The sequence below is a fragment of the Bos indicus genome, chromosome 10, assembly GCF_029378745.1.
Source record: "Bos indicus isolate NIAB-ARS_2022 breed Sahiwal x Tharparkar chromosome 10, NIAB-ARS_B.indTharparkar_mat_pri_1.0, whole genome shotgun sequence".
Taxonomy (NCBI): domain Eukaryota; kingdom Metazoa; phylum Chordata; class Mammalia; order Artiodactyla; family Bovidae; genus Bos; species Bos indicus.
Genome location: NC_091769.1, coordinates 32,324,736 through 32,348,980, shown reverse-complemented (window position 1 = coordinate 32,348,980; position 24,245 = coordinate 32,324,736). Strand labels below are relative to the sequence as shown.

General features: G+C 40.9%; 1 protein-coding gene across 5 annotated transcripts in view; it reads right to left on the bottom strand.

Moving 5' to 3' along the window:
- The window catches only part of CDIN1 (CDAN1 interacting nuclease 1), a 234,352-nt gene that overhangs the window by 55,391 nt on the left and 154,716 nt on the right, over positions 1-24,245 (bottom strand). Inside the window, exon 11 of one of the 5 annotated variants that reach the window (XM_070797239.1) lies at positions 8,376-15,698. The exons of the other annotated variants lie outside the window; for them this stretch is intronic. Coding sequence (XP_070653340.1) covers positions 15,668-15,698 — 31 coding nt within the window. The 3' untranslated portion in view covers positions 8,376-15,667. Of the gene's footprint in view, positions 1-8,375; positions 15,699-24,245 lie in introns of those variants that run through there. 5 annotated transcript variants of the gene reach the window in all.

The window sequence follows — 24,245 nt, the reverse complement described above, 5'->3', positions numbered from 1 at the left end:
GGTTCAGTGGTAAAGAATATATGCCTGCCCAGGCAGGAGATGTGGGTTAGATCTCTGCATCAGGGAAGATCCCCTGGAGAAGGAAACGGCAACCCACTCCTTTATTCTTGCCTGGAAAACAAAGGAGCCTGGTGGGCTCCAGTCCATGGGTCACAAAGAGTTGGATATGACTGAGTATGCACACACATCTTAGGGTCAGAAGCTACTTCCAGCTTTGGAGGTGTGGGGTACAGTGGAAAGTTTTAATCCTCATGCACCAATTTTCTGGCTTGTTAAGAGCTTAGCATTATATTGCTTGATAAAATCAGAGGAAAAGGTGCTGCTAGAGATCTTTTAGCTCATTAGCAGTAGTTCAGTATTTTTTTTTTAAACTCAATTAAGTTTTGTTTTTTAACACTACTATAATTACACATGACTCACAATATATTTCTATCAGACAGCACTGCTTGGACTATTTCGATACTGAGTGTGATGGTTAATTTTATGTGTTGCCTTGACTCGTCCTCGTCACGAGGTGCCCAGATTAAACATTATTTCTGGATGTCTGTAAGAGTGTTTCTAGATGGAATCTGTATTTGAATTGGTGGACTCAGGAGCGTAGACTGCCTGCTCCAATGTGAGTGGGTATCAAATAATTGTTGATGTCCAAGAGCAAAAGGTAGAGGAATATTTTGTATCCAACCAGCAGCAAGTGAGTTTGCAGGGGCTCCACCCAGTGACTACCACTCATCCTGGGAGGCTTAACACCATCCTGGTGTCAGGGCTTCCACCATCATATTGTATGCCTAGATTTTTGTTTGTTTATTCTCCAACATTCCAGTGGCTACAACTCACACCAGCATTCCATTCCCGAGCCTCCATCCTCACCATTATCCCCTCCATGGAAGACAGAGCAGAGGCGTGAGGTGACCCGGCTCCGGTGGGTGAAAGTGAAGCGTAGGCGGAGTCCTGACCCTCTGAGTGCTGCATGGCCATTATGAAGTCACTGACCTGCAGGAAACTGCTACCATGGTTCACAAATTTATTGTCAGGTTCCAGCCTCTAGCTGTTCTCTGATTGTTCTAAATACTTGACAAACTGAAGCCTTTTCACTTTCCGTTGAAATTGCCTCATCTCCCTGTCACAGCGCCATGGGGGACTCCATTACTTTTCTGACTTCTTTCCCCTCCTGACAAGTCATTTAGCTGGCTTCTTGTGGTGAAGGCTGTCCATGTCAAATTAGCCGGGGCCCCTATTGTCCTTATTACCACTCGAAAAGCCATCATGAGTAATGCTACGGGGTCCCTCAGTTGTCATCATTTGTCAGAAAGAAAGGGAGTGTGGTTACATATAGCTGACAGGTAATTTCGGTGTCTACAATTACCCCAATTAGTCTTGTCATAAACAATTCGATAAATGCACACCAATACAAACAGATAAACACACCAAGGTCTCTCACTATTAATGCTGTGTAATGGGTAAATCAGTGATATGATGCTATATTTTATTTATTTATTTTTTAAACTATCCTCAGCTGTGAAGCTGGCGCTTGCTACCTGGTCAGCACAAATTGTACTATCTACTTTCATTAGCTCATCACCACAGGAAAATCTGAAAGGCTGTGACAAAATTCATTTAGAGAGAGAGGGAAAGAGCGGATTGTTGTAACACCTGCTTTAGGCAAGGCTACAACAAAGGTTTTCTTTTTGTCAGTTCTGGGCAACTATGGGCTTCAAAGTTGACTATTTTGTGTTAAAAGAGCAACATATGAAATATGATAGGAATAGAGAAATTATATCCATACTGAAATCAGAAACGTGATTTGAAAAAAAAATATATATAAAAGCCTGGTGCCAATGTACCACTCAGCAAAAAAAAAGAAGAAAAGACTGTGGGCTGGCAGTTTCATATATAAGATGATTTCAGTTCTATCCAACTACTGATTCCCATTTTTTTTTTTTTAAGCTGCACCTTAAATACAAAGCGAAATGCCATGTTTGCTGTCAAGCTATTTATCTGTTCCAGTATTCACATGGACTTGCTTAATGAAGGTATCAACAGTGTTCCTTGCTGGACTAGGCATAGAGGTGATTAAGACTCAGAGTAGAACACTACTCACTCACGGGCTCTCTGAACACCAGGGATGGAATCTGTTTTAACACAACACCTTCTAGGAGGATTCTCCAGTCAGACCCCGTACTCAGTCTCAAGTGTAACACCATGATGCTCACGCTCGTGATCCACAGAAATAGGTGCTCAAGACCCAAGATCTGTAGGGTCCCGCGCACCCTGTTTGCTGACCATAATCTTAAGTGATGGCTGAAAAACCCAACACAAGGAGATTGTTGGAGGAAATTGCTCCTGGCAACTATTTGTTCAAGCTCAAGATTTTTTTTTTTTTTTAAACCAACACTAAGAACCCACCAGAAAATAGGACAGGTCTCCCTAATGAGTAATCTATTTTAGCACAGTCTTGTCTAGGCATGACAGTTTACTGAGAGGCTTGAAAAACTCGTAATTACCAGTGTTACAGGGCAATTAATGTATATTACACTGCACTACTCATGGCAGCAACTGTCATTTTCTCAATAAAAATGAGTACTCTTCAGCTAAAGGTGACATTAATTGGGACTTTAATGACTATGCAGAGGAGCTGAAGCCAAATATGAACAAAACAGCGATTCAATGAGCGACTTCAGAAACGAGAAAATTGTACTAAAATGAGATTAATTGCTGTTTAGAAAAAGGAAAGAACCTAAAAAGCTATTAAATTGCAGGGTTTGGGTGCCCGGGTGATGGTTGTGATGTTAATCTTGCATTCTCACAGCAGGCAAATATTCACTAAATTCAGAGCCTTTTGACAGCAGGAAAAATCATGTATGCTTAACTTCAATCCATCAAAAATATATTTCAGCTTTTATCAGTGTTCTAAATACTTCTGCAATTTCAAAAATTACTGCTCCATTCCTTGGCTGTCATCATGCAAATGTGAACACTGTCAATATTGCTATGAAAAATTTCCCAGCTTCAAAAGGCCTACATCAGTGATAAAGAAAGAAAAACGTGAAGATTAGAATTGCAAAACACACACTACTAATATAACAGAAATCAAACAATAAGAATTTAATGTTTAAGTTGTGGAAACTGCTAAAATAGAAAATGATGGGGTGGTTTTTTTTTTTTTCAGTAGATAAATCAAAGAAAAATAATTCTGAAATTCTTTTTAAAACTTGTAACTTGATGCTTAATTAATCATCACCAATAATTAGGACAGAATTTTGCAACTTGACTTCAGGTGCTGTAATTGTTAATACTTCTCTCTTGTTTCTAAAACCTTTATCCTTGCTTCTTGGTTCTTGAAAACAATTATATAATTGCTTTTCTTTATGGCCTTTTCAAATATCATGATGACTGTATACACAAAACACGGCACTTAAACTTTGACATGTAAGAGGCATAAAAAGATTTGATAAGTCCAGAGTTACATACTCTGTAACTTGAATTCTTTTTTTTAAAAGAAAGGCCAGCAACTTACTAATTTTGTTAAAGAGGGAGTTTTCAAAACAGTTATATTTGGCCAGAAACGTAGTTATTTGCTGCCCCAATAAAAAAGATTAGGCCTCATTTTAGAATACTGTGCACTTTCTTACTGCATAAGCAATTCTGTTTGTTCTGCATTTTAATATTTAAAGAGTCTTTTCATCTACAGTTTAGGTCAGGGCTCGAGACGCATTAACACACTCAAGAACCACATCCACTAAATGACAGGGGGAGGTGAAATAGTGTACTTTGCATCTTTAAATCAATGGTAAACCCTGTCTCTTCTAAAAATCCAGAAATACAAATCACCTGACCTCCATTATGAAGACTGGTTACTGGCCACTTGTCTGCCAGACTATACTTATAAGGCCACTGGGGGACAGGAGAGGGGAGTGGGGAGAGAAACACACGCATATCCACGTGCTCGGAGAAGGGATGTTCTACTTTTAATCTTCCAGCTGTTTCATTCACTAAAAGTGCTCTTTCTCGAGTTCTCAGTCTGAGCTTGAGCATAATCATCTTTGTAAAACAAGTTGCTTCCCGGGTCCTGCATTTCCTAATTCTACCTGCTCCTCCTCTTCCTCCAATTTTCCCTCCTCTTGTATCTAGACTTTTATGTTAACGGCGCAATTCTTCCTCAAGAGTTGAACAAATGTCCTTTTTAGTCCTTTTTTGGGGGGTGAAAAGGGGCCTTTGTTATTCATTGTGCCATTTCAAAAACTAAGCTTCTCTCCTACCTCAAAAACAGCTTTATTTTAAGGACAAAAAATTCACCAGGCTCCCCCTAAAAGTCTTTTCAGGCCGAGTTCTTAGAGAAGACAGGTGCCTTTGGCTAAATTATCTCTACTGACAAACCATTCACATAAATTTGCTTTTTAAAAAACAACTACATGTCAATAGTTTGATTCCATTTTGTCTATGCAAATACCATTGATAAAAATTTCAATGGAAGTTCTCAGGGAGTGGAAGAGTTCCAAACTAGGTATTGAAACGGGACTCAGGAATAGGATACTAATTCACCAAACTTGCCAAGAATGATCTAACCCAGGAGCCATACAAAGGCAATTGCGAACCATGTACATGATCCCAGATAATCCCTTATACTGTATCTCTCCTCGGATCTCATCTCCATTCTGTAGTTGACTGCATGAGGCTCCATTTGGGGCCGCAGGTTTTCTACTTGCAAAAAAAAAAAAAAAAAAAAAACACCCGAAAACAAAAACAGGAGCAACTTTGTCATGCTAAATTTGCTGCATGAGAACTCAGTGCTGAGCACTTGGCAGACACACCAGGTCCAATGTTGTGGGGCTGGTGTTAACCAGGAATGTTAACGATTGGAATAGACCTTTAAGGAGAGTTCCTAAAACGAATTTACTTGATATTTATTTGATTTGTTGTTCAGTTGCTGAAATTCTTTACCCCTCACAGTGGCCCCGTTGGTGCTGTGAGAAAAGGTGATCACACTGAATCCATGTGAAAGGCTTGCACGAAAAAGCAGGCATCACTGTTCTCCACTGAGGTTGAAATTTCATTTTTAACCTCATTATTATTTTGCACCAACATCATAAGTCTTTCTTCCAAACTACTATTTGGTGGGTTAAATTTCTTATTCAAGACTCCTCCTAAGACTGAAACGTAACACAATGGGCATCAGTCTCACAATTGACAGACCATGTTTAAGCCGGGAATAGTGACAAGTTACAGGGACTCTTTTTTAAAAAAATAAAAATAAATCCCAGGAGATTAGTCAGATGCATTTTTAGATACATACCCTAAGAACATTATAAACTCAGTGAGAAGCCAAACTGGAATATCTCAAGTTTGGAAGATGAACAATATTTTGATGTGCCAAGGCTAATATATTATATGTTTCGAGTCTTACTATTAAGACCTGTAGCAACTGTTTTAAGAGATGAGTAGAAATGAAACAAATGGTAAATGTTTATTCAGTCATACAGTTCTGAAAGAAAACAACTGTTAATTTGCATTCGCTTGGGATCACTTAGCAGACTGCTTTTTAAGAGCTATCACCTCTTAGCAGCCCATAAAAGAGGAAGCTTTTATTCGCTCCCCTACTACCTGCTCTGACTATATGACATTTAATTTAAATTTATTTTCTATTCACCATGAATATCCAACAAATCAAAAATCATTTTGACATAAGTACTGTTCTTTGTTGGTTAGTCTGTAGTAGAGAAAGCGGCAGGCTAATCACCTGTGGGTCAGTGCAGAGATGCAGTCTCGTGGACTCTATCTTCCAATGTGGAAAACTCTAGCATGACCAACTGAGGTACCTTCTGAGTCATCAGATAAATTACATTTATATCACTTCAGTGCAGTCAGAAGTTATGCTGCATAAATAAAAGTCTAATGACCTATCTATGTGGGTGATAGAATGTAAGCCAGCTAAATGAGAGGAAATCTTATTGTGGAGAGTAATAGTCTCTGATTCCTTTGTTAATTAACTGTCCCCCTCTCTTAAATAAGATGAGGAAGAAAGAAAAAAGGGTATTTAGTTGGAGTTCTGGGGGGCAAGGGGAAGGGCTATGTAACTAAAGAGAGGTCTGTACAGCCTTTTTTGCCCTCTAGCAATTCCAGAAGGAGTTTCCTGGGGCATCCCCTCGCTCGACTTCTCAGGAATTTATGAGACTTTAGAAAAGCTGACTCGAGCAGGAAGTCTGTTATGGAGAGCTTTCCTGGAAGGCAAGACCAATTAACCCTGACTAAAAGAGAAAAAAAAAAAAAAAAAATCTTGAGTAAAGGGGATGAGGGGACCAAGAAAAAAGGCTCGAAGTGAGAAGCAGGACTAAGAAGGTCTATGCAGCTGTGCACCAGTGATAGGGAAGACGACATTGCGGGGTGGGGTGGGTGGGGTGGCTGTCAGGACGGGGAAAGTTAGAGCAGGGAGGAAAGGAAGAGGTCACTGGATCACTGCTTCTTCATCAGGGTCCGCTTGGCTTGAAGGAGTCTTTGTTCCCTGAGTCAGCAAAGGGATGGGGACTAAGAATTGCACTCAACTTCAGAACCTAGATCTCGAGCAAACCAGGGCACTCTACTCCCAAAGCGAGCACTGCATGAGAAGACGGCCCCAGAACAGAAACATTCTGGGAATCACCCAGTTCACCCAACCCAGATGAAAGGGAGAGTGACTCACTGCAGAGCATAAGCTTCCAACTGCAATTTAAGCCAAAATGTGGTGGCAAAAAGCCACTGAACCAGTGCTTTCCAGTATACTCACACTTCTCTTTCCGAAGGCGCTACTACAGTTGGACACTCAGATTCAGAGCTTCAGGAACTACTTCTAAGTTTACTTTTCCTCAAGATTTCCAACTCTGAGCCTCAACTTTTTCTATTGCTTGATTCTGTTTCTGTTCTATCTCTAGCTGGGAAATACTCATTTCACTGCCTGCTTCAGTTCAGTTCAGTTCAGTTGCTCAGTCATGTTTGACTCTTTGGGACCCCATGGACTGCAGCACGCCAGGCCTTCCTGTTCATCACTAACTCCTGGAGTTTACTCAAACTCATGTCCGTTGAGTCGGTGATGCCATCCAGCCATCTCATCCTCTGTCGTCCCCTTCTCCTCCTGCCCTCAATCTTTCCCAGCATCAGGGTCTTTTCAAATGAGTCAACTCTTCGCATGAGGTGGCCAAAGTACTGGAGTTTCAGCTTTAGCATCATTCCTTCCAAAGAAATCCCAGGGCTGATCTCCTTCAGAATGGACTGGTTGGATCTCTTGCAGTCCAAGGGACTCTCAAGAGTCTTCTCCAACATCACAGTTCAAAAGCATCAATTCTTCGGCACTCAGCTTTCTTAGCAATGCTTAAAAGGTCATATAAGACAAGAGGGCTGAGATGAGAGGATCTTTCTCCTGTACTCTCAAGCTGGAATAGGAATCCTTTCTTTTTCATCCTGGGCCTCATCATAGGATGTCAAATTTCACTGTAACTCTGGGTGAGGGGAAACCATTCTTTTTATTCACAATTTTGTACACGCATTCAATGTCTACTGACACTAACCACTACACACAACTACAACGAAAAGGGCTGGGCAGTCAAACTAACTTTAGAACTCTTCATCTAGGTGGCACCAAGCACTAGCAAAACAGCATCTTTTTCAGGAATACAAAGCATTCCTTGATGTTTTGATGAACTGAATCTCATCTCAATTTCATGTCTGCCCATTTAAAAATCTATTAAAGCCATGTATATGCTTCTATCGATAAAAATGGAAGGAATGAAGGTCTTGGTAAAAGCAAATACAAAGAAAGCTTGGTTAAATAGTCAAAATATTCATTCTGTGGCTATTGATTTAAGGTTTAAAATAAGTAAATCAGTTAGAATGGGTTTCCCTCATCTAGCACCATTACATGAGTTTTAGAGATTTATTTATTTTAAAGTCATGGGACAGATACATAAAACATAAAAATGGACGGATCTGGCATTTTATATTAGCAAAAAGTCAAATGCTTTTTCTTGTTCTATCTATGATATATATTTTTAACTTTTGAGTTGTCCACTCAACCACCCCACAGCTCCAGCTCCTGGTGTCCACAGTTTTTCCTAATTAGTCTAGTAGGAGCTCATCTCACTTGTCACCAGCTGAGTTATCAGGCTGGGCCTTTTCTACAATATAGCTGTTTATTTTTTAAGAGTTTTAGAACTGGTAATTCAGGAAATTAAAATGGGAAGATGTGTTTGAATTGGCTAAACAGCTAACATTCTTAAAACTGTCCTTACTTGGAATGAGGACATCTGGTGAGAATCTGCCTCCCTTTCCTGCAGACTCGTTTTCTGAGTCGCAGTCAGTGCCTCAGTGCCCCTGATGTCCCCCCACCCCCCACGCCCCTGCAACCCTGCACAGACTTGGAGCTCCTTGAGGGGAGGCCCCTCATTCAGCCTCGGATGCCTGGTACCTGGCACATGCCTGGTACGTGGTCAACAGAACAGTTCTGTTGACTAATAAGCAAAGCAATCCTAGCTCTGACACTAATGAATTAGTCTTGGACAAGTCACTTTAGCTTTCTGAGCCTTTGCTTCCTTATCCGTTAAAATGCTTTGTTTCCTAAAGGCTCAAAAAAAAAAAAAAAAAAAGAATGTGGAAGTGCTGAATAAATGTACAAGATTCCTACAGCTGTTGTTAATAATTACCATTTGGATTTATACACCATTCAATGGGAGAAACAAGAGCCAGTCTTATGGTCTCCACAGTTTTACCATAAGGAGCTTATAAAGCTCTAGTTTCCTTAGAATTGTAAGATGTGAGGCCACACCCACCCAGTTTGCTTGTTTTGTTTTCTATCCCCATCTCCTGCATGCTCCCTCATCCCACCTCACCCCAATCCCAGCTCCAAATCAACACACAGATCTCTTCTAGGTTCTGGATCCTGCTCAGAAATAAGTGACATTGCTTAGATGACTGTTTGGGAGCTTTTACATGCACGCACTTTCCTTATGATAACACAGTGCTTCTGCAGAATGCACCCTGGCTCTGCTGAAAGTCTGGATTCTGCTAAGGCGACCAAAAAGGCAAGTGGGACCTAATCAGTACCACGTTCCCGTCTCTCTCACACCAAGGCTCCTTATTTACCAAACCCCCAGTCCTTCATATCACATGTCCTCCTCTGCTCAGCTGCCCAGTGAAAGGAACAGGAATAGAAGAAAATTAGCATGAAGAAAGAATACTTGCATATATATATATATTGGATGCACATGTGCTCAGTCATGTCTAACTTTTTGTGACTCTACGGACTGTAGTGTGCCAGGCTCCTCTGTCCATGAGATTTTCCTGGTAAGAATACTGGAGCGGGTTGCTCCTTCCTTCTTCAGGATATCTTCCTCACCCAGAGACTGAATCTGCATCTTTTGCATTGGCAGGCAGATTCTTTACCACTGAGCCATGGGGGAAGCCCTATATATTGGATATATACATATATATTGGATATATATATACATATAAATAGATAAATACACATACTACCTTTCCGGGGTTGGCTGAGAGCCACTAAGCTGTATCTAACAAAACACACTTGACCTACCTTTAAAAAAGCAGATACACTAAAACATACCAAGAACCACTGTTCAAGTACTGATGTTATCGTTCCCCCATTCCTTATCTTCAAACACTAGTAACAGAGAATTACCTGATTTCAGACTGAATGGTGCCAGAGACTTCATAAGAGAGCATTTATCTAGTGTAGAATGAATAATTTCCATAGACAGCTGAATTACTTGAGAATCTACACAAGTAACTGAAACTTCAGAAACCCTGGCGCACTTAAATGCTCCATGAGCCTCACACCCCGCCATGCACTCGAAGAAGAAAGGCACTGCAGGTGAATCCAGGGCAGGGAATTATTTTTTAAATCAGCAGAGCAACACAAATACATTGCTTGCTTTTTGTCATCTGGTTTGTCTTAATCATGAACTAAAAATTCATTTACAGTGCTGTATACAAATGCCATGTTTACAGCAGGATCGTACGCTGCTTGCTTGAAATCATATACATTAAAATTAAGAACAGAAATCCAAGTTAATGGTCAAAGACAACCAATAACAAAACCACTAAATTCCAGTTGTCAAACATCATTGAATATGTATGTTTCTGTTTTTTTTTTTTTTAAGAGTAATTATTAAAACTAAAGCGATATGAGTGAGTGTTTATGACTTCCTATTGAAAAGCCCAAATTACAGAGCATTCATTCCAGGTTGAAGAAAATCACGTGGCCATCCCTGTGCAATGGCCTAATGACTTTATATCCTCTTGTCAAACCTCAGCAGTTTTATTTGTAGTGATACATGCCGGAGAAGGTTGGAGGTTAAAGTTGATAGGAGGGGCAACAGGAAAATCAACCAACTCCTTTCAGGAGATTACAACCTTTAACATATTTGGGTCTGTCGGCAGTTTCTGCAAACTTTACAAGTCTGTGATTGGTGGTGTTTTTTAAAAACTGATCCTCAAATCAGAGGTCAGATGAACCTAGTAAATGTCCTTTCACTTTGAAATAATCCCAAGTGGTTAATGTACTCCCCAGTTTATAGCTCTTGGATTTTTTCCCCTGTGCCTGTAATCTAAAGTTAAAAAAAAAGAAACCCAACTCTTTATTTTTCAAGTATCTGAGACCTTGGAAAAGTGAAATTACTAACCCCCAATGCATGATATGGCTCCAAAAACAAGGAAGCATCTGTTGGAAGAATAAATAAATACAAGAAAGAAGAAAACAGAAAAAAGAAAAAAAAAAGTCCCCCTGCGGGAGACAAACTTTGTTTGGGCTCCTGGGCAAGGAGATGTTTTATTAGTGCACTGGCGCTGTCCTTCAAGAAGTGTTTAGATTCTCTGTAGCCTCACGCTGAACAGAGGGGGATATCTTAACTACAGCACTGGCATCAGAAACTAAGACCCAAGCAAAAACATATCCTTGCAGCATCTACTCTCCTTGACTTGGCGTACACTGGTTCCCTTAAAGGTAGACCCAGTACTCAGTACTGCTAGTTTCCTTTAACTAAATGTGACTTTTGTGCCAGTCACTATATACATGTGTGCTCACTAAATTCTCATAAGAATCAAACTGGGCTCATTTTACAGATGTGCAAAAAAAAGAGGAGAGAAAACAATCTGCCCAAGGCCACACTGAGAATTAAACTCTGCTCTTCCTTCTCTCGTACCTGAACTCTTTCTACTCATCTATACTGCTTCTTTACAGGGCTTCCCAGGTGGCTCAGTGGTAAAGAATCTGCTGCCAATGTAGGAGATGCGGGTTTGAGTCCTGGGGTGGGAAGATCCCCTAAGGAGGAAATGACAACCCACTCCAGTATTCTTGCCTGGGAAACCCCATGGACAAAGGAGTCTGGTGGGCTACAGAGGAGCCTGGAGGGTTACAGTCCACAGGATCACAAAAGAGTTGGATACAACTTAGCGACTGAACAACAACATATTGGTTCTTAGCTCGTAGCCGATGATGTAAATAATTTCTAGACTGTCCCCCTATTTAAAATTTTTAATCATCACTAGTTGATTTTAATGCACAGTGAGTACTATGCAGCATGCAAGAGAAAAGAAAGACAGCATGACACAACCTCAGGTCCTGGGGCAGCACATGGCTGGAGTTGGGGGTCTAGACTGGCTACTAATTGTTAAGAAAAATGTTTTAGGACTTCAAGAGTTCTCTATGTCAAGGTGATTGATAGCAGTTATATAATTACTAAACACTTGTGACATTAAAACTTGTGACATCCCTACATAAATCCCATGCCTTTTTAAAAAAATTTGCCCAACTCATAGATTACAGAATTTGATGCTGGGTGACCACCTCATTGGACCTCAGTTTCTTCATTTGTAAAATGTGATGTTTATCCACAGGAGGTGTTGGCTAGCTGTAAGAAGTTTAAGTGTGAATTTTTTCTGTTTTTAATCCCCCTGCTTAATTCTAGTGATTGAGCTCAAAGTTTTTCAAAGAAATAAGAGACACCTACACTTATGAATGAAATGAAGAGGAAAAACACAACTTTAAGAAAGGTTTACTTTTAAAAAAGGAACAGGAGCGAATGAAAATCCTGGGCCAACTCAAAGTCATGCGTGCTGCCTCTTTTTTTTTTTGTGAATCCTTGTAATGGCACATAAATGCTTTAAAAGTAAATTGATCTAGGAATGACCCGAAAGGCAAACCATTTTCTCATGTAGAAGGGTATGTCACAAGTGTTATGGGAAGCATCACCTTGTATTTAGAGACTTTAACAAATGTTTTCCAAACACTGCCACTCACTGTTTGAAGGTGAGGAAACACATGCTGGTTGAAACACTGTTTTAAAAAAATGCACTAACGACTGAGAAATTGCCAACCTGAAAATGCTTTTGTTATTTAAAAGTACATTCCATAAAGATATTTGATAAAAGATGTTCCAATTTTAGCAGTAACTTGGTCTCCTATACGTATCATATAGACAACAGATCCTTTTGCTGGTTTGTATTTGTTTGCTTCCATTTAACATAGATAAAGTGTTAAGGGAAAGAATACAGGACAGCAGAACTCAGAAGCCCTTGGTTCAAGTCTCACTGGAAATAAACTGGACACTCAAAAGGGCAAGTGGTTTAAATGCTACTCAATACTCTTGAGTTTACCTGCATCTGTTACAAACACTGTACTTTTCAACTCAAATTTCACAGTGAAAGACGGGACAACACAAGTCCCTAATATCCAAATCTGTTTTGTTTTCCCCATCTTGACTGAACTGCCTTTATTCTTTTCCATTTTCACACTTCTTTTCCATTTCACTTTTGAACTTCAGCAAGAACCTCCCATTTGGTCTCCCTTCCCCAGTCTTTCTTATATTTCCACAGCCAAAACAAACAAGCAAAACCTCCCATAAACCAAACACCTCTAACTGGTCTTCCACAATGGGGCTTAACAATATTTCTAAATAACAAATCTAATTGTGTCAGCAACTTGCTATAAAAAACCTATCTGTACTGCCCCAGAGACAATGTTTGAAGTCTATGGCATCATACAAGGTTTTAATCTGGTTCCTGATTGCTGTGCTCTAATCATACTAAAAGCTGTTGGCAGCTTCCATTCTTCCAAGCCTCTGCACATGCTGTCCCTTCTGTTCAAAACACTGTTCCCCATTCATCTTCCCCTCTAATCTAAGATGGGGTGTGTAGGAATTAGCCTTCTGTATTTTCATCATATACTCCAGGCACATCTCAATCTTAGTCATTTCATGCTGTAATTGCTGGTTTACTTGCCACAATTGCTGTTTACTGGTCTGCATCCCCCATTAGAATCAGCTCACTGAGAGCAGGAATTGTATTTGGGGGGAATCTCTGTATTCAGAGGCCTAGGAGAGTGCTTGGTTTATGGCTGGCCCTTAGCAGATTCTGATCAATAATTATCTGAGTGATAGAATACAGTGAATGAAAGGCTAAAGCTCTACTTTAAAGATATGTCTAGTAGGAAATTATGTGACAGGCAAATCTCATGCCTCTCATTTTAATTTCCAAATATTTACATGATCTTAATCTTTAAGCACATTTTTAGTTTGTGAATACCATATCACAGAATGGGTACATAATGGAAAACAATGACAAATTGACCCATCTTCTATAGGGCCCTACCCCTGATCTGGTAAAGAATAAATAACTTAATGTAAATATTTTGGTGATGAAAGTGAATCACTGCTTGTATTTTACAAATACTGGGAAAACTGCAATTTTTTTTCCATTTAGTTTTATTAGAATGCATAACTCTTTGATGCTTACATTGCATGTATGTGCTGACTGGGTTGTCACTGAGGCCCATCTGTCATAACCTGGTCATATATACATTCTGAAGTACACAGACAATAAGAACACAGCCACTTATCCACTGTTTCTGCTTATCCACCCTTACTGGCTTACCGATGTTATACAAAAGCAGTGGGAAATGATATTATAGGTGCTCAGCTATTTTGAGGAAGTAGGAAGCTAGATTGGAGAAGAAGGTAATGGCACCCCACTCCAGTACTCTTGCCTGGAAAATCCCATGGATGGAGGAACCTGGTAGGCTGCAGTCCATGGGGTCGCTAAGAGTCGGACACGACTGAGCGACTTCACTTTCACTTTTTACTTTCATGCATTGGAGGAGGAAATGGCAACCCACTCCAGTGTTCTTTCCTGGAGAATCCCATGGACAGAGGAGCCTGGTGGGCTGCCGTCTATGGGGTCGCACAGAGTCGGACACGACTGAAGTGACTGAGCAGCAGCAGCAGCAGCCGCAGGAAGCTAGATACTGTAGCATTCATATCAATAGCCATATACCATAAAAACTTCACACTACAGCCAAAACATTCAATGCTTCTGATCTCACATAGGCTAAACAGAGTTATACAGAAAATAGCAGTACATTTGAAGGCCAATCTCAAAGTTACAGTCTCGAGTTTGAAGGACTCAGACGCAGAGGGATCTAATTCAATTCAAGCATTTATTGAGACATATCGATGCTTTCAAACTGTGGGGCTAGAGAAGGCTCTTGAGAGTCCTCTGGTCTGCAAGGAGTTCAAATCACAGTCAATCCTAAAGGAAATGAATTCTGAATTTTCTTTGGAAGGACTGATGCTGAAGCTCGTGCTCCAGTACTTTGGCCGCCTGATGCCAAGGGCTGACTCATTGGAAAAGCCTCTGATGCTGGGAGAGACTGAAGGCAAAAGGAGCAGGGGGCAGCAGAGGATGAGATGGTTAGATAGCATCACCAATTCAATGAACATGAATTTGAGCAAACTCCAGGAGCTAGTGGAGGAGAGAGGAGCCTGGTGTGTCCATGGGGTTGCAAAAAGTTGGACACAATTAGTGACTGAACAACAACAACATTTAACCACAGCTGGTTGGAAAGACCTTCATGGATCATATGTTCATGACTTAAAAAGAATGCATTTATTCATTTACTGTCTTTCCCATGATAATATGAACTCCCTAAGGATGGGACCCTTAGGTGTCTTGTCCATTGTTACATTCCTGGTACTCCAATTAGACAAGGCAAAGGAGGAACTTTTATTTAACCAGATCATCCGGAGCCACCCTAGGGAGGCTAGGCTCCCTCTCACCCCGAGGGAGACCTAGACTCCAGGATGCATTGAGGAACAGAGATTCAGATACAATAAGGTTCATGAAGAGAATGCTAGCATGGCTGGCTGACATTTGCTCTCCTGGAAAGAAAGCAGAATAACCCAGACCAATGTGTATGGACGGAGCTTGGGAGAGGTACATGGCAGTGGTTTTGTCTCCAGCAAAGCAGGCATTGCTCTGAAAAGCCTGCAGAGAAAGCGGGCCATTTTTTGTTGTAGTTGTTAGATTCCTCACTGCAAAACTTCTTTTTACAAGTATCAGATTAGAGTGACAAACACTTTGATTTTTCCCATTAAATAGAAGGATAGAAAAATGTTTCCAGTGATCCTACTGTCAATCATCTGGTGATGGACTTCATGAAGTTCCCAGTAAATTCAGGAAAATAGAACATCAAAGTTTGCCAAGACTTAAAAAAAAGGGGGGCGGGGAGAGATTTCTTTAGAATGAAAAACAAGACATTTAAGGCCATGGGTTCATATACTGTCTCGTGGTTTCTCTTAGGCCTGGGGCGACTGAGGGTGCATATAATGCTCACCTCATAAACAGGCCTCAAGCTTCAGAGGGGACAGGAATCCTGACAGCAGCATCTAGAGATGGAGGGGCAGAGATGTCAGCGATGTTCTGACAGCGGCATCTGATTATATTCAAGCATAAAAGCTGTACAGTTGGAACCTAATACCAGTGAAGAACTCTGGAGAACACAGAATATCTTTAGGTGTTTAGTCCCCGTAGCAGGTTACACACCGGCTCAGCCCCTTCCTCTACAACCTTACTAAGATAGTTCCTGGATTCTCCTGTTTTAACTTGCTTTAAACTTATCACCTAGCCCCATCTTAGTCCAAGGCATTATTGTTTAACATTAATAACAATAATTGTTAAGATATACTGAGTGATTAATATATACAACGCACTTAATTCTCACAGCATCCCTAGAAAGTGCATTTTTGTTTGTTTAGTCACTAAGTCGTGTCTGACTCTTTGTGACCTCATGGACTATACCTCACCAAGCTCCTCTGTCTATGGGATTCTCCAGGCAAGAATACTGGAGTGGGTTGCCATGCCCTCCTCCAGGGGATCTTCCCGACCCAGGAACTGAACCCGCAACTCTTACACCTCCTGCATTGGCAGATGGGTTCTTTACATTATCTTCGTTTTGAGATGAGGAAACGGAAGTTCAGAGAAGTTAAGGGACTGGCCCATGCTTTCATAGCTAAGAAGTGGCAGAGCCAGGCTGCCAAGGTGTTACCCTGGCTCTAGGGTCTACCCTTTTCTTAAACACATCACTTTACTGTCTCTTCTTCTTAAGTGAACTCACAATAGACTGTAATTCTCACGGTTCTTTCTTTCTGACCTATCCCCTACATCACTCCCCACATGATCTTTTAAAAAATGCTGTTTTCCTGATTAAAATATGGGAGGCAAGGCTCCTCAACGCCCATACGATTTCTCCAAATTCCCTTCATGACTTGGCTCCCACGTCTCCAGTCTCAGGTACTTACAATTCCCTCAATACACTGTGTTTTCATGCTTTGGCATCTTTGCAACATACAACTGGGTCAGTCACCGAGAAAATTTCTGTGCTTTACTTGTGACTTTTCCACTCATTCTGGCCTGAGTGATGGTTCTATTCTGGCCAGAATCTCCACTGCAAATTCCCTGTTTTCCATTTCTGTTCACTGTACCAGACTGTGAGCTCCCTGAGGTTAGAGGCAGCTATGCTTATCTTTAAAGCCTACCTGAATACCTAGCCCATGGTATGTTAAATGAATAAACAAATGAATATGTGAGAGAGGGAACTTCAGCTATCTGCTTTGAAAGAAAGAAAAGTTTTGAAAGACAACTAGCCTCCATTTGGGAATATTTGTCTCACTTAGCTAAACAATAGAAAGGCTCCAGAAGGTCTCAACCCAAGCACCTTGGGGTTTTGGACATCTATAAAAGTGTGGAGAAAATTGTGAGCAAGCAGTGTAGAAAATAAAGCTGATTTGAAATATTTTATATCATCAATGTTGAATTCAAGATCCTGTTTTATTTCTGCCTTCTTTCTTTGGCCATTAAAATCTAAAACGGTACTGATTTTTTGTTTCATTGTAATTAAGAAGCACTAAAACAAGAGAAGATAACCGAAAATGAGACACACAAACAGAACTCTTGTGCATAAGCTTAGATATTCTAAGAATAGTTATGCATTGCTGCTGCTAAGTCGCTTCAGTCGTGTCCGACTCTGTGCGACCCCATAGACGGCAGCCCACCAGGCTCCCCCGTCCCTGGGATTCTCCAGGCAAGAACACTGGAGTGGGTTGCCATTTCCTTCTCCAATGCATGAATGTGACAAGTGAAAGTGAAGTCGCTTAGTCATGTCTGACTCTTTGCGACCTCATGGACTGCAGCCTACCAGGGTCCTCCGTCCATGGGATTTTCCAGGCAAGAGTACTGGAGTGGGGTGCCATTGCCTTCTCTGATTTATGCATTAGAACATGGTTTAATGTTAATAGTAGTAAGCTTTCACATCTCATTTTAAATCATATTATTCAGTTCATACTGTATTTCATATTTATTAGGTACACATTCTAACTTGTATCTACTTAGGCACTTGGTGGTGGCCCAAATAGATAAATCTATGGTTTCAATCACTCCTTTCCTAGCAGCTCACACACACATGCTATTTTTGGTAGGTACCCAGATAAGTTACATAAAACTTTTGACACTTGGTTTTATATACTTTTTTCCCATGCAATTCAAAAAAGAACTTTTCCTAGCTTAAATATAAAACTTTATGGTTAAAACTTTGTACCAAATTTCTAGGTATTCAAAAAACAAAACATATGATATTGAAGTGCTAACATTCCGCACCCACATACGAGGACCTCAGAATGTGATACTACTTGGAGACAGGATCTTTAGAGGTAGTTAGGTTAGTATGACTGGTATCCTTATAAGATCAAGGAAGAGGATGTAAAGACAGGGAGAAGACAGCTGTCTCCACACCAGTGAGAGAGGCCTGGGACAAACACTTCCCTCTCAGGCCTCGGAAGGAGTCAACCCTACTGACAGCTTGATCTTGAATTTTCAACTTCCAGAACTTTGAGAAAATACATTTCTGCAATTTAAGCCACTTGTGCCTGCGTGCTAAGTCACTTTAGTCACGTCCAACTATTTGCAGCCCTATGGACTGTGGCCCACCAGCCTCCTCTGTCCATGGGATTCTCTAGGCAAGAATACTGGAGTGGGTTTGCCGTGCCCTCTTCCAGGGGATCTTCCTGACACAGGGGTTGAATCTGGTTATCTTAAGCCTCCTGCATTGGCAGGCATGTTCTTTACCACTAGTGCCACCTGGGAAGCCCTCCGTCTGTGGTATTTTGCTATGATGCCCTATCAGACTAATACACCTAGAGGCTATCATTTTATTTTCAGTGTTGGTACTTTGTAAAGTAAAAACATCTTTACATATATTAAATTATCATTATTTGATGAGGGCAATGAAATAAATCAGTTTTTAATGCTTTTCAGGCTCAAAGATTTCTACTGAGGTGGAAAAATTCTGGCCTCAAAAATACTGAAAGTAACCTGGTTTCCACAAGGGCCCAAGCAGGCGGCAGGAGAAGTGCATTCCAGGTTTCCCGACATGTCTCATCTTTTTATGCTGCTATTCTAGCTCCTCTTAAGGTGGAGGTCACACACTGGGGCAGGCCTAGAATATATTTTATTGGGTGGCTGGTATTTTGCTCTTTTAAAACATGGAATTAGTTAACAGCATTTAAAACGCAGGAGACTAAACCTGGAAATCTGGATTTTTGACACTGAAGAACTGGAAGATCTGGTGATCCTGGGCCCACTGTATCTCCATGGCCACAGTGGGCTGAGACCAAGTGGTGGCCACCCTGTGATGAAACACTGCTGGCTCTTAGCTTCACCACAGTCCCCACTCTAACCTGTCTGCCTGGACCCCAGGAGCATTTCACTTTGCCCTCTCTGGTCTAAGGGGATGGCATCTGGGATTTTCAGTGTTGAGAAGTCTGGCTAGTTAGGAGGCCCAGGGGGAGGTGTTACTTATCTCCATGTTGATTGCTCTGAAGTGGGAGCTCGCTCCCTGTCTGCCACCTGACATCCCACCAGTGATGTGATTACCATCTCCTATTGGTCAAGAGTCCACACAAGAGTTCTTAAGAGGCCATTCCAAAGGGAATGCAGTTTTAGATGCAAAATGTGATTCCGTGGTCAAAAAATGACTATGCCAAAACCTTTGACTAGGTGGATCACAATAAACTGTGGAAAATTCTGAAAGAGATTGGGAATACCAGACCACCTGACCCGCCTCCTGAGAAATCCATATGCAGATCAAGTAGCAACAGTTAGAACTGGACATGGAACAACAGACTGGTTCCAAATCAGAAAAGGAGTACATCAAGGCTGTATATTGTCCCCTGCTCTTTAACTTATATGCAGAGTACGTTATGCGAAATGTCAGGCTGGATGAAGCACAAACTGGAATCCAGATTGCCAGGAGAAATATCAATAACCTCAGATACACAGATGACACCATTGTTATGGCAGAAAGTGAAGAAGAACTAAAGAGCTTCTTGATGAAAGTGAAAGAAGAAAGTGAAAAAGTTGGCTTAAAACTCAACATTCAGAAAACTAAGAACATGGCATCTGGTCCCATCATTTCATTGCAAATAGATGGGGAAACAATGGAAACAGTGAGAGACTTTATTTTGGGGGGCTCCAAAATCACTGCAGATTCTGATTGCAGCCATGAAATTAAAAGATGCTTGTTCCTCAGAAGAAAAGCTATGACAAACCTAGACAGCATATTAAAAAGCAGAGACATTACTTTGCCAACAAAGGTCCATCTAGTCAAAGCTATGGCTTTTCCAGTAGTCATGTATAAATGTGAGAGTTGGACTATAAAGAAAGCTGAGTGCCAAAGAATTGATGCTTTTGAACTGTGGTGTTGGAGAAGACTCTTGCGAGTCCCTTGGACTGCAAGGAGATCCAACCAGTCCATCCTAAAGGAGATCAGTCCTGAGTGTTCATTGGAAGGACTGATGCTGAAGCTGAAACTCCAATACTTTGGTTACCTGATACGAACAGCTGACTCATTTGAAAAGACCCTAATGCTGGGAAAGATTGAAGGCTGAAGGAAAAGGGGATGACAGAGGATGAGATGGTTGGATGGTATCACTGACTCAATGGACATGAGTTTGGGTAAACTTTGGGAGTTGGATGGACAGGGAGGCCTGGCGTGCTGCGGTTCATGGGGTCGCAAAGAGTTGGACACGACTGAGCGACTGAACTGAACTGAACTGAACAATGATAACCATGTTTCCTTCCTGGAGAACATCTCAGAGCCTCTGAAATTTCAATGTAGTAAGTCATGTTTTCGAAAATCATTTGACCACCCAGCTTTTGTCTTGAGGAACATATTCAGCAAATAGCATTCAGTGAAACTCTGACCTAAGCAAGCCCTTTTCCTGCACAAAATAAAATTATTTTTGCTAAGTAACACAAATTTATGTAGTAAATACAGCATCTTAGATGAATATTTAGAGAATATAAAAAAGTAATAATGATGCATGATTTTTCATTTGAAGTATTAATTTCTTAATTTCTATTGGCTATAATATGTGCAGAGATGGCCCACACTATGGATCTTTTAAATTCAATTAAATTGGTTTGGCAATGGAAACCCACTCTAGTACTCTTGCCTGGAAAATCCCATGGACAGAGGAGCTTGGTGGGCTATAGTCCATGGGGTCACAAAGAGTCGGACATGACTGAGCGACTTCACTTTCACTTTTCACTTTCATGCATTGGAGAAGGAAATGGCAACCCACTCCAGTATTCTTGCCTGGAGAATCCCAGGGACAGCGGAGCCTGGTGGACTGCCATCTATGGGTTCACACAGTCGGATGTGACTGATGTGACTTTGCAGCAGCAGCAGTAAATTGTTTGGATAACCCTCAGTAATCAAAATGGAACTGAGAGAATGCATACTTATTTCTACTTGGCCCTAAGATGCCATCTTCTGCCCCAAGATGTCATCTTCTGCTTAACTTCAGATTTGCTAAAATTTGGAATATTTGCTTATTTAAGTTTGAAGTTTGATACTTGGCAATAATAGTTAAAATGCATGGTACAGTGCACACTTATCATAAAGTGTTTGGTAAATTAATTATAATAGCATTGTTTCCAAACCTATTAATAGCATATAAAACAATACCAATAGTTCTTCTTAGAAAGTTGGTATTATTTCTCTCAGAAACTACAGGGGGTTTCCTAAGACAAGAGCAATGAAGAGAGGAGAAAGCCTATTTTCTTGTAATTGTAAAATTGAAAGACTGATTATTTCTACTGTAAATAATTAGATTTGAAACATTTTGTCCAAGTGTCAGAAGCTTTGGGAACATCAAATGCAGATAATATGAACAATCTGTACCACTGACATTGATATATGAGACATATATATATATATATATATATATATATATATATACACACACTTCAGAAATACATCAAGCTTGTTCAAAATAAACCTAGTCATTTATTCAACAAATATTTATTAAGAGCTTGTTACATGCCAGGCACTGTTCTTAAGGATACAGCAGGAAATAAAACAGACCAAAAACCCTGCCCTTGTATAATTTTAAGTCTAATGGAGTAAATAAAATAGAAGACAGTATACATCATGTAAGAAGGTAAAAAGGACTATGGAGAAGCACAAAGAAAGGAAGAAAGATGGTGGCTCCTGGGGAGGGTCAGGGTAGGTCTGATAAAGTGATGTTGTATCTCACTTTTGACACTGAACCATGTATTCAGAAAGGGTTTCATGCAAGGAGAACATTCACTGCAAAGAGCCTAAGGCAAAAATGTACCTCGTAAGTCTGAGGAACAGCAAAGAAGCCACCAGAATGCCTGGTGCAGAAGGAGTTTGAGGACTGTGGTAGGAGATAAGATTATAGCAATGACTCCAAGGAACCATGTGGGACTGCAAAGGCCAAATGTATAGATTTTGGTTCTTATTCTGGGTCAATTGTGGAACCACCAGAAGACTTTTTAGCAAAGGATTAACGCGATCTACTTATATTTGATGATTTGGATGCTATGCTGAGAAAAGACTTTAGGAGGGTGGGCATGTAAGCAGGGAGACTAGTTATTTCAATAGTCCAGGAAGGACATGACGATGACTTGGACCAAGTGGTAGCAGTGGAGATGGTGAAAACTGGTTGATTCCGGGGACATTTTTGGAGGCAGAATCAACAGGATTTCTAGAAAGATCACAAGTGAACTATGAGGGAAAGAAGCAAGAATGATCCAAAGAGGTTTTGCCTAGGTGAATGGAAGGCTAGAGTCATCATTAACTGGGATGGGGAAAACTTTTAGGGGCATCTGGAATTCAGATTTGGCATGCTGAGTTTGAGATATCTAACATATATCCAAGTAGAGATGTTGAAAAGCCAGGTGGATTTATGGGTCTGACGTTCAGGGGAGAGTAACATTTTCCAAATGCTCTAAACATGACTTTAGCTTCAAATGTAATACTTGTTTTCTTCAGTCTAGACTCTCGATGAATCATTTCATTAGAATAATTTAGAAGAAGGGAAGGTTAAAGAAAATGGGCCAAAACCAGGAGAATATGGGCACTGGATCATGCAGTCACAAAGTCATGCAAAAGGGCACTGTGGGGTATGTTTGTTTGACTGGAATTATGTTGGTACATGGAGCAACATCTAGGGATAAGGCTAGAGAGGCAGCAGGAAGGCTGAGGAGCCTGACTTCGCTCTGTAGGGAATGTACAACACGGAAAATTCTAAGGAGGTTCGGAGGTGCAATGCATCCAGGCTGTCAACAGCAGGGAGACCCCTCCACTCCTAGGTTTGAATGGCAGAGAGAAGGAAGTGGACACCCAGAGCTGAGAAAGGAGCTGGGTGGGGAGGACCGCATGACAAGGCTGACTTGATCGTCACAGGCAGTCTACCTGAGGGACCTGAAAGAGAAGTGGGTAGGAGAACAAATACCTTCTTGGCACTTCCTATGAACCCTTGGATCTCCTGCCAATGCCTCCCCACTGAATGAACCCAACAGGAAGCCAGAGGGCAAAGGAGTCTGCTGATGGTCAGACTCCCAGGTCATGGAGCAGAGTGAAGTGGGACAGAGAAAAACAGCACTAAGAGGGAAGCATCACACCAGAGTCATGCCCTTGGAAGATGGGTCCAGCAGTATTGTGCAGGAAAAAGAAAAAAAGACAAAATAAGAAGTATAAAGTATGGGAGACTAGTGCCTTCCTGCTTCTGAATTGCGCAGCATGCCAGCTATGAAGTTAGTGCCAGGTCCAGGTGAGCAGGCCTAAGGAATGTCATTCTCAATTAGCAATGAAAGAATATTTACGTAGGTGTGTAAGATGCAGGAGCATAACCTGCACATCAGAGCAGCATCCACAGGCATCTTCAGAGACATATTTCTGAAACAAAGCCTGGGAGAATGTCAAGTTCTTTAGCATTAAGTGCGTGTTGCTGTAGAGGCCGCCAGTATGAATGTTGTGACAGAGCGAAGAAAGAAACAAGTTAGTGGCTCTAATGCACAAGCCAACCAAGGATGACTTTCAAAGCATGGCAAACTTCATGATTCTGGGGAAGAGAGAAAACTGAGGAAAGGAAGAAATGCAATAAGGAACCATCTTAACTGGACATGATGGGAGAGAACAAGCAAAAACTCAAAGAGGGATGCGTGGCTTCAGGAAGTCACATGAGGGAGGGCTCTGTCTTCTTGAAGAAGCACAGAGCAAGGTTTGGGGCTGAGAAGAAAGACAGTGGTGAATGTGACAGGAAGAGTTGAGGGGCTAAATGAATAAATTTTTCTCTCAGGAATGTTAAATGGACTGCAATATGCAACATGTGCCTCCTACGTAACAACTAAACCTGTGACCAGGTGGTACCATTTTTTTCACAAATTTTTCCTCAAAACCTCACAATTCGTTATTCTGTTCTCAATAACAATTTCTAAAAGAATTGAATTCTAAAAAGGATTGAATCACATGAATAGCAAATGTTCATCATTTATAAATGAACTAATATTGGGTGCTTGGAAATGAACATCAAGTATAATTAACTCTCAAATGAAACGATTAAGCAACA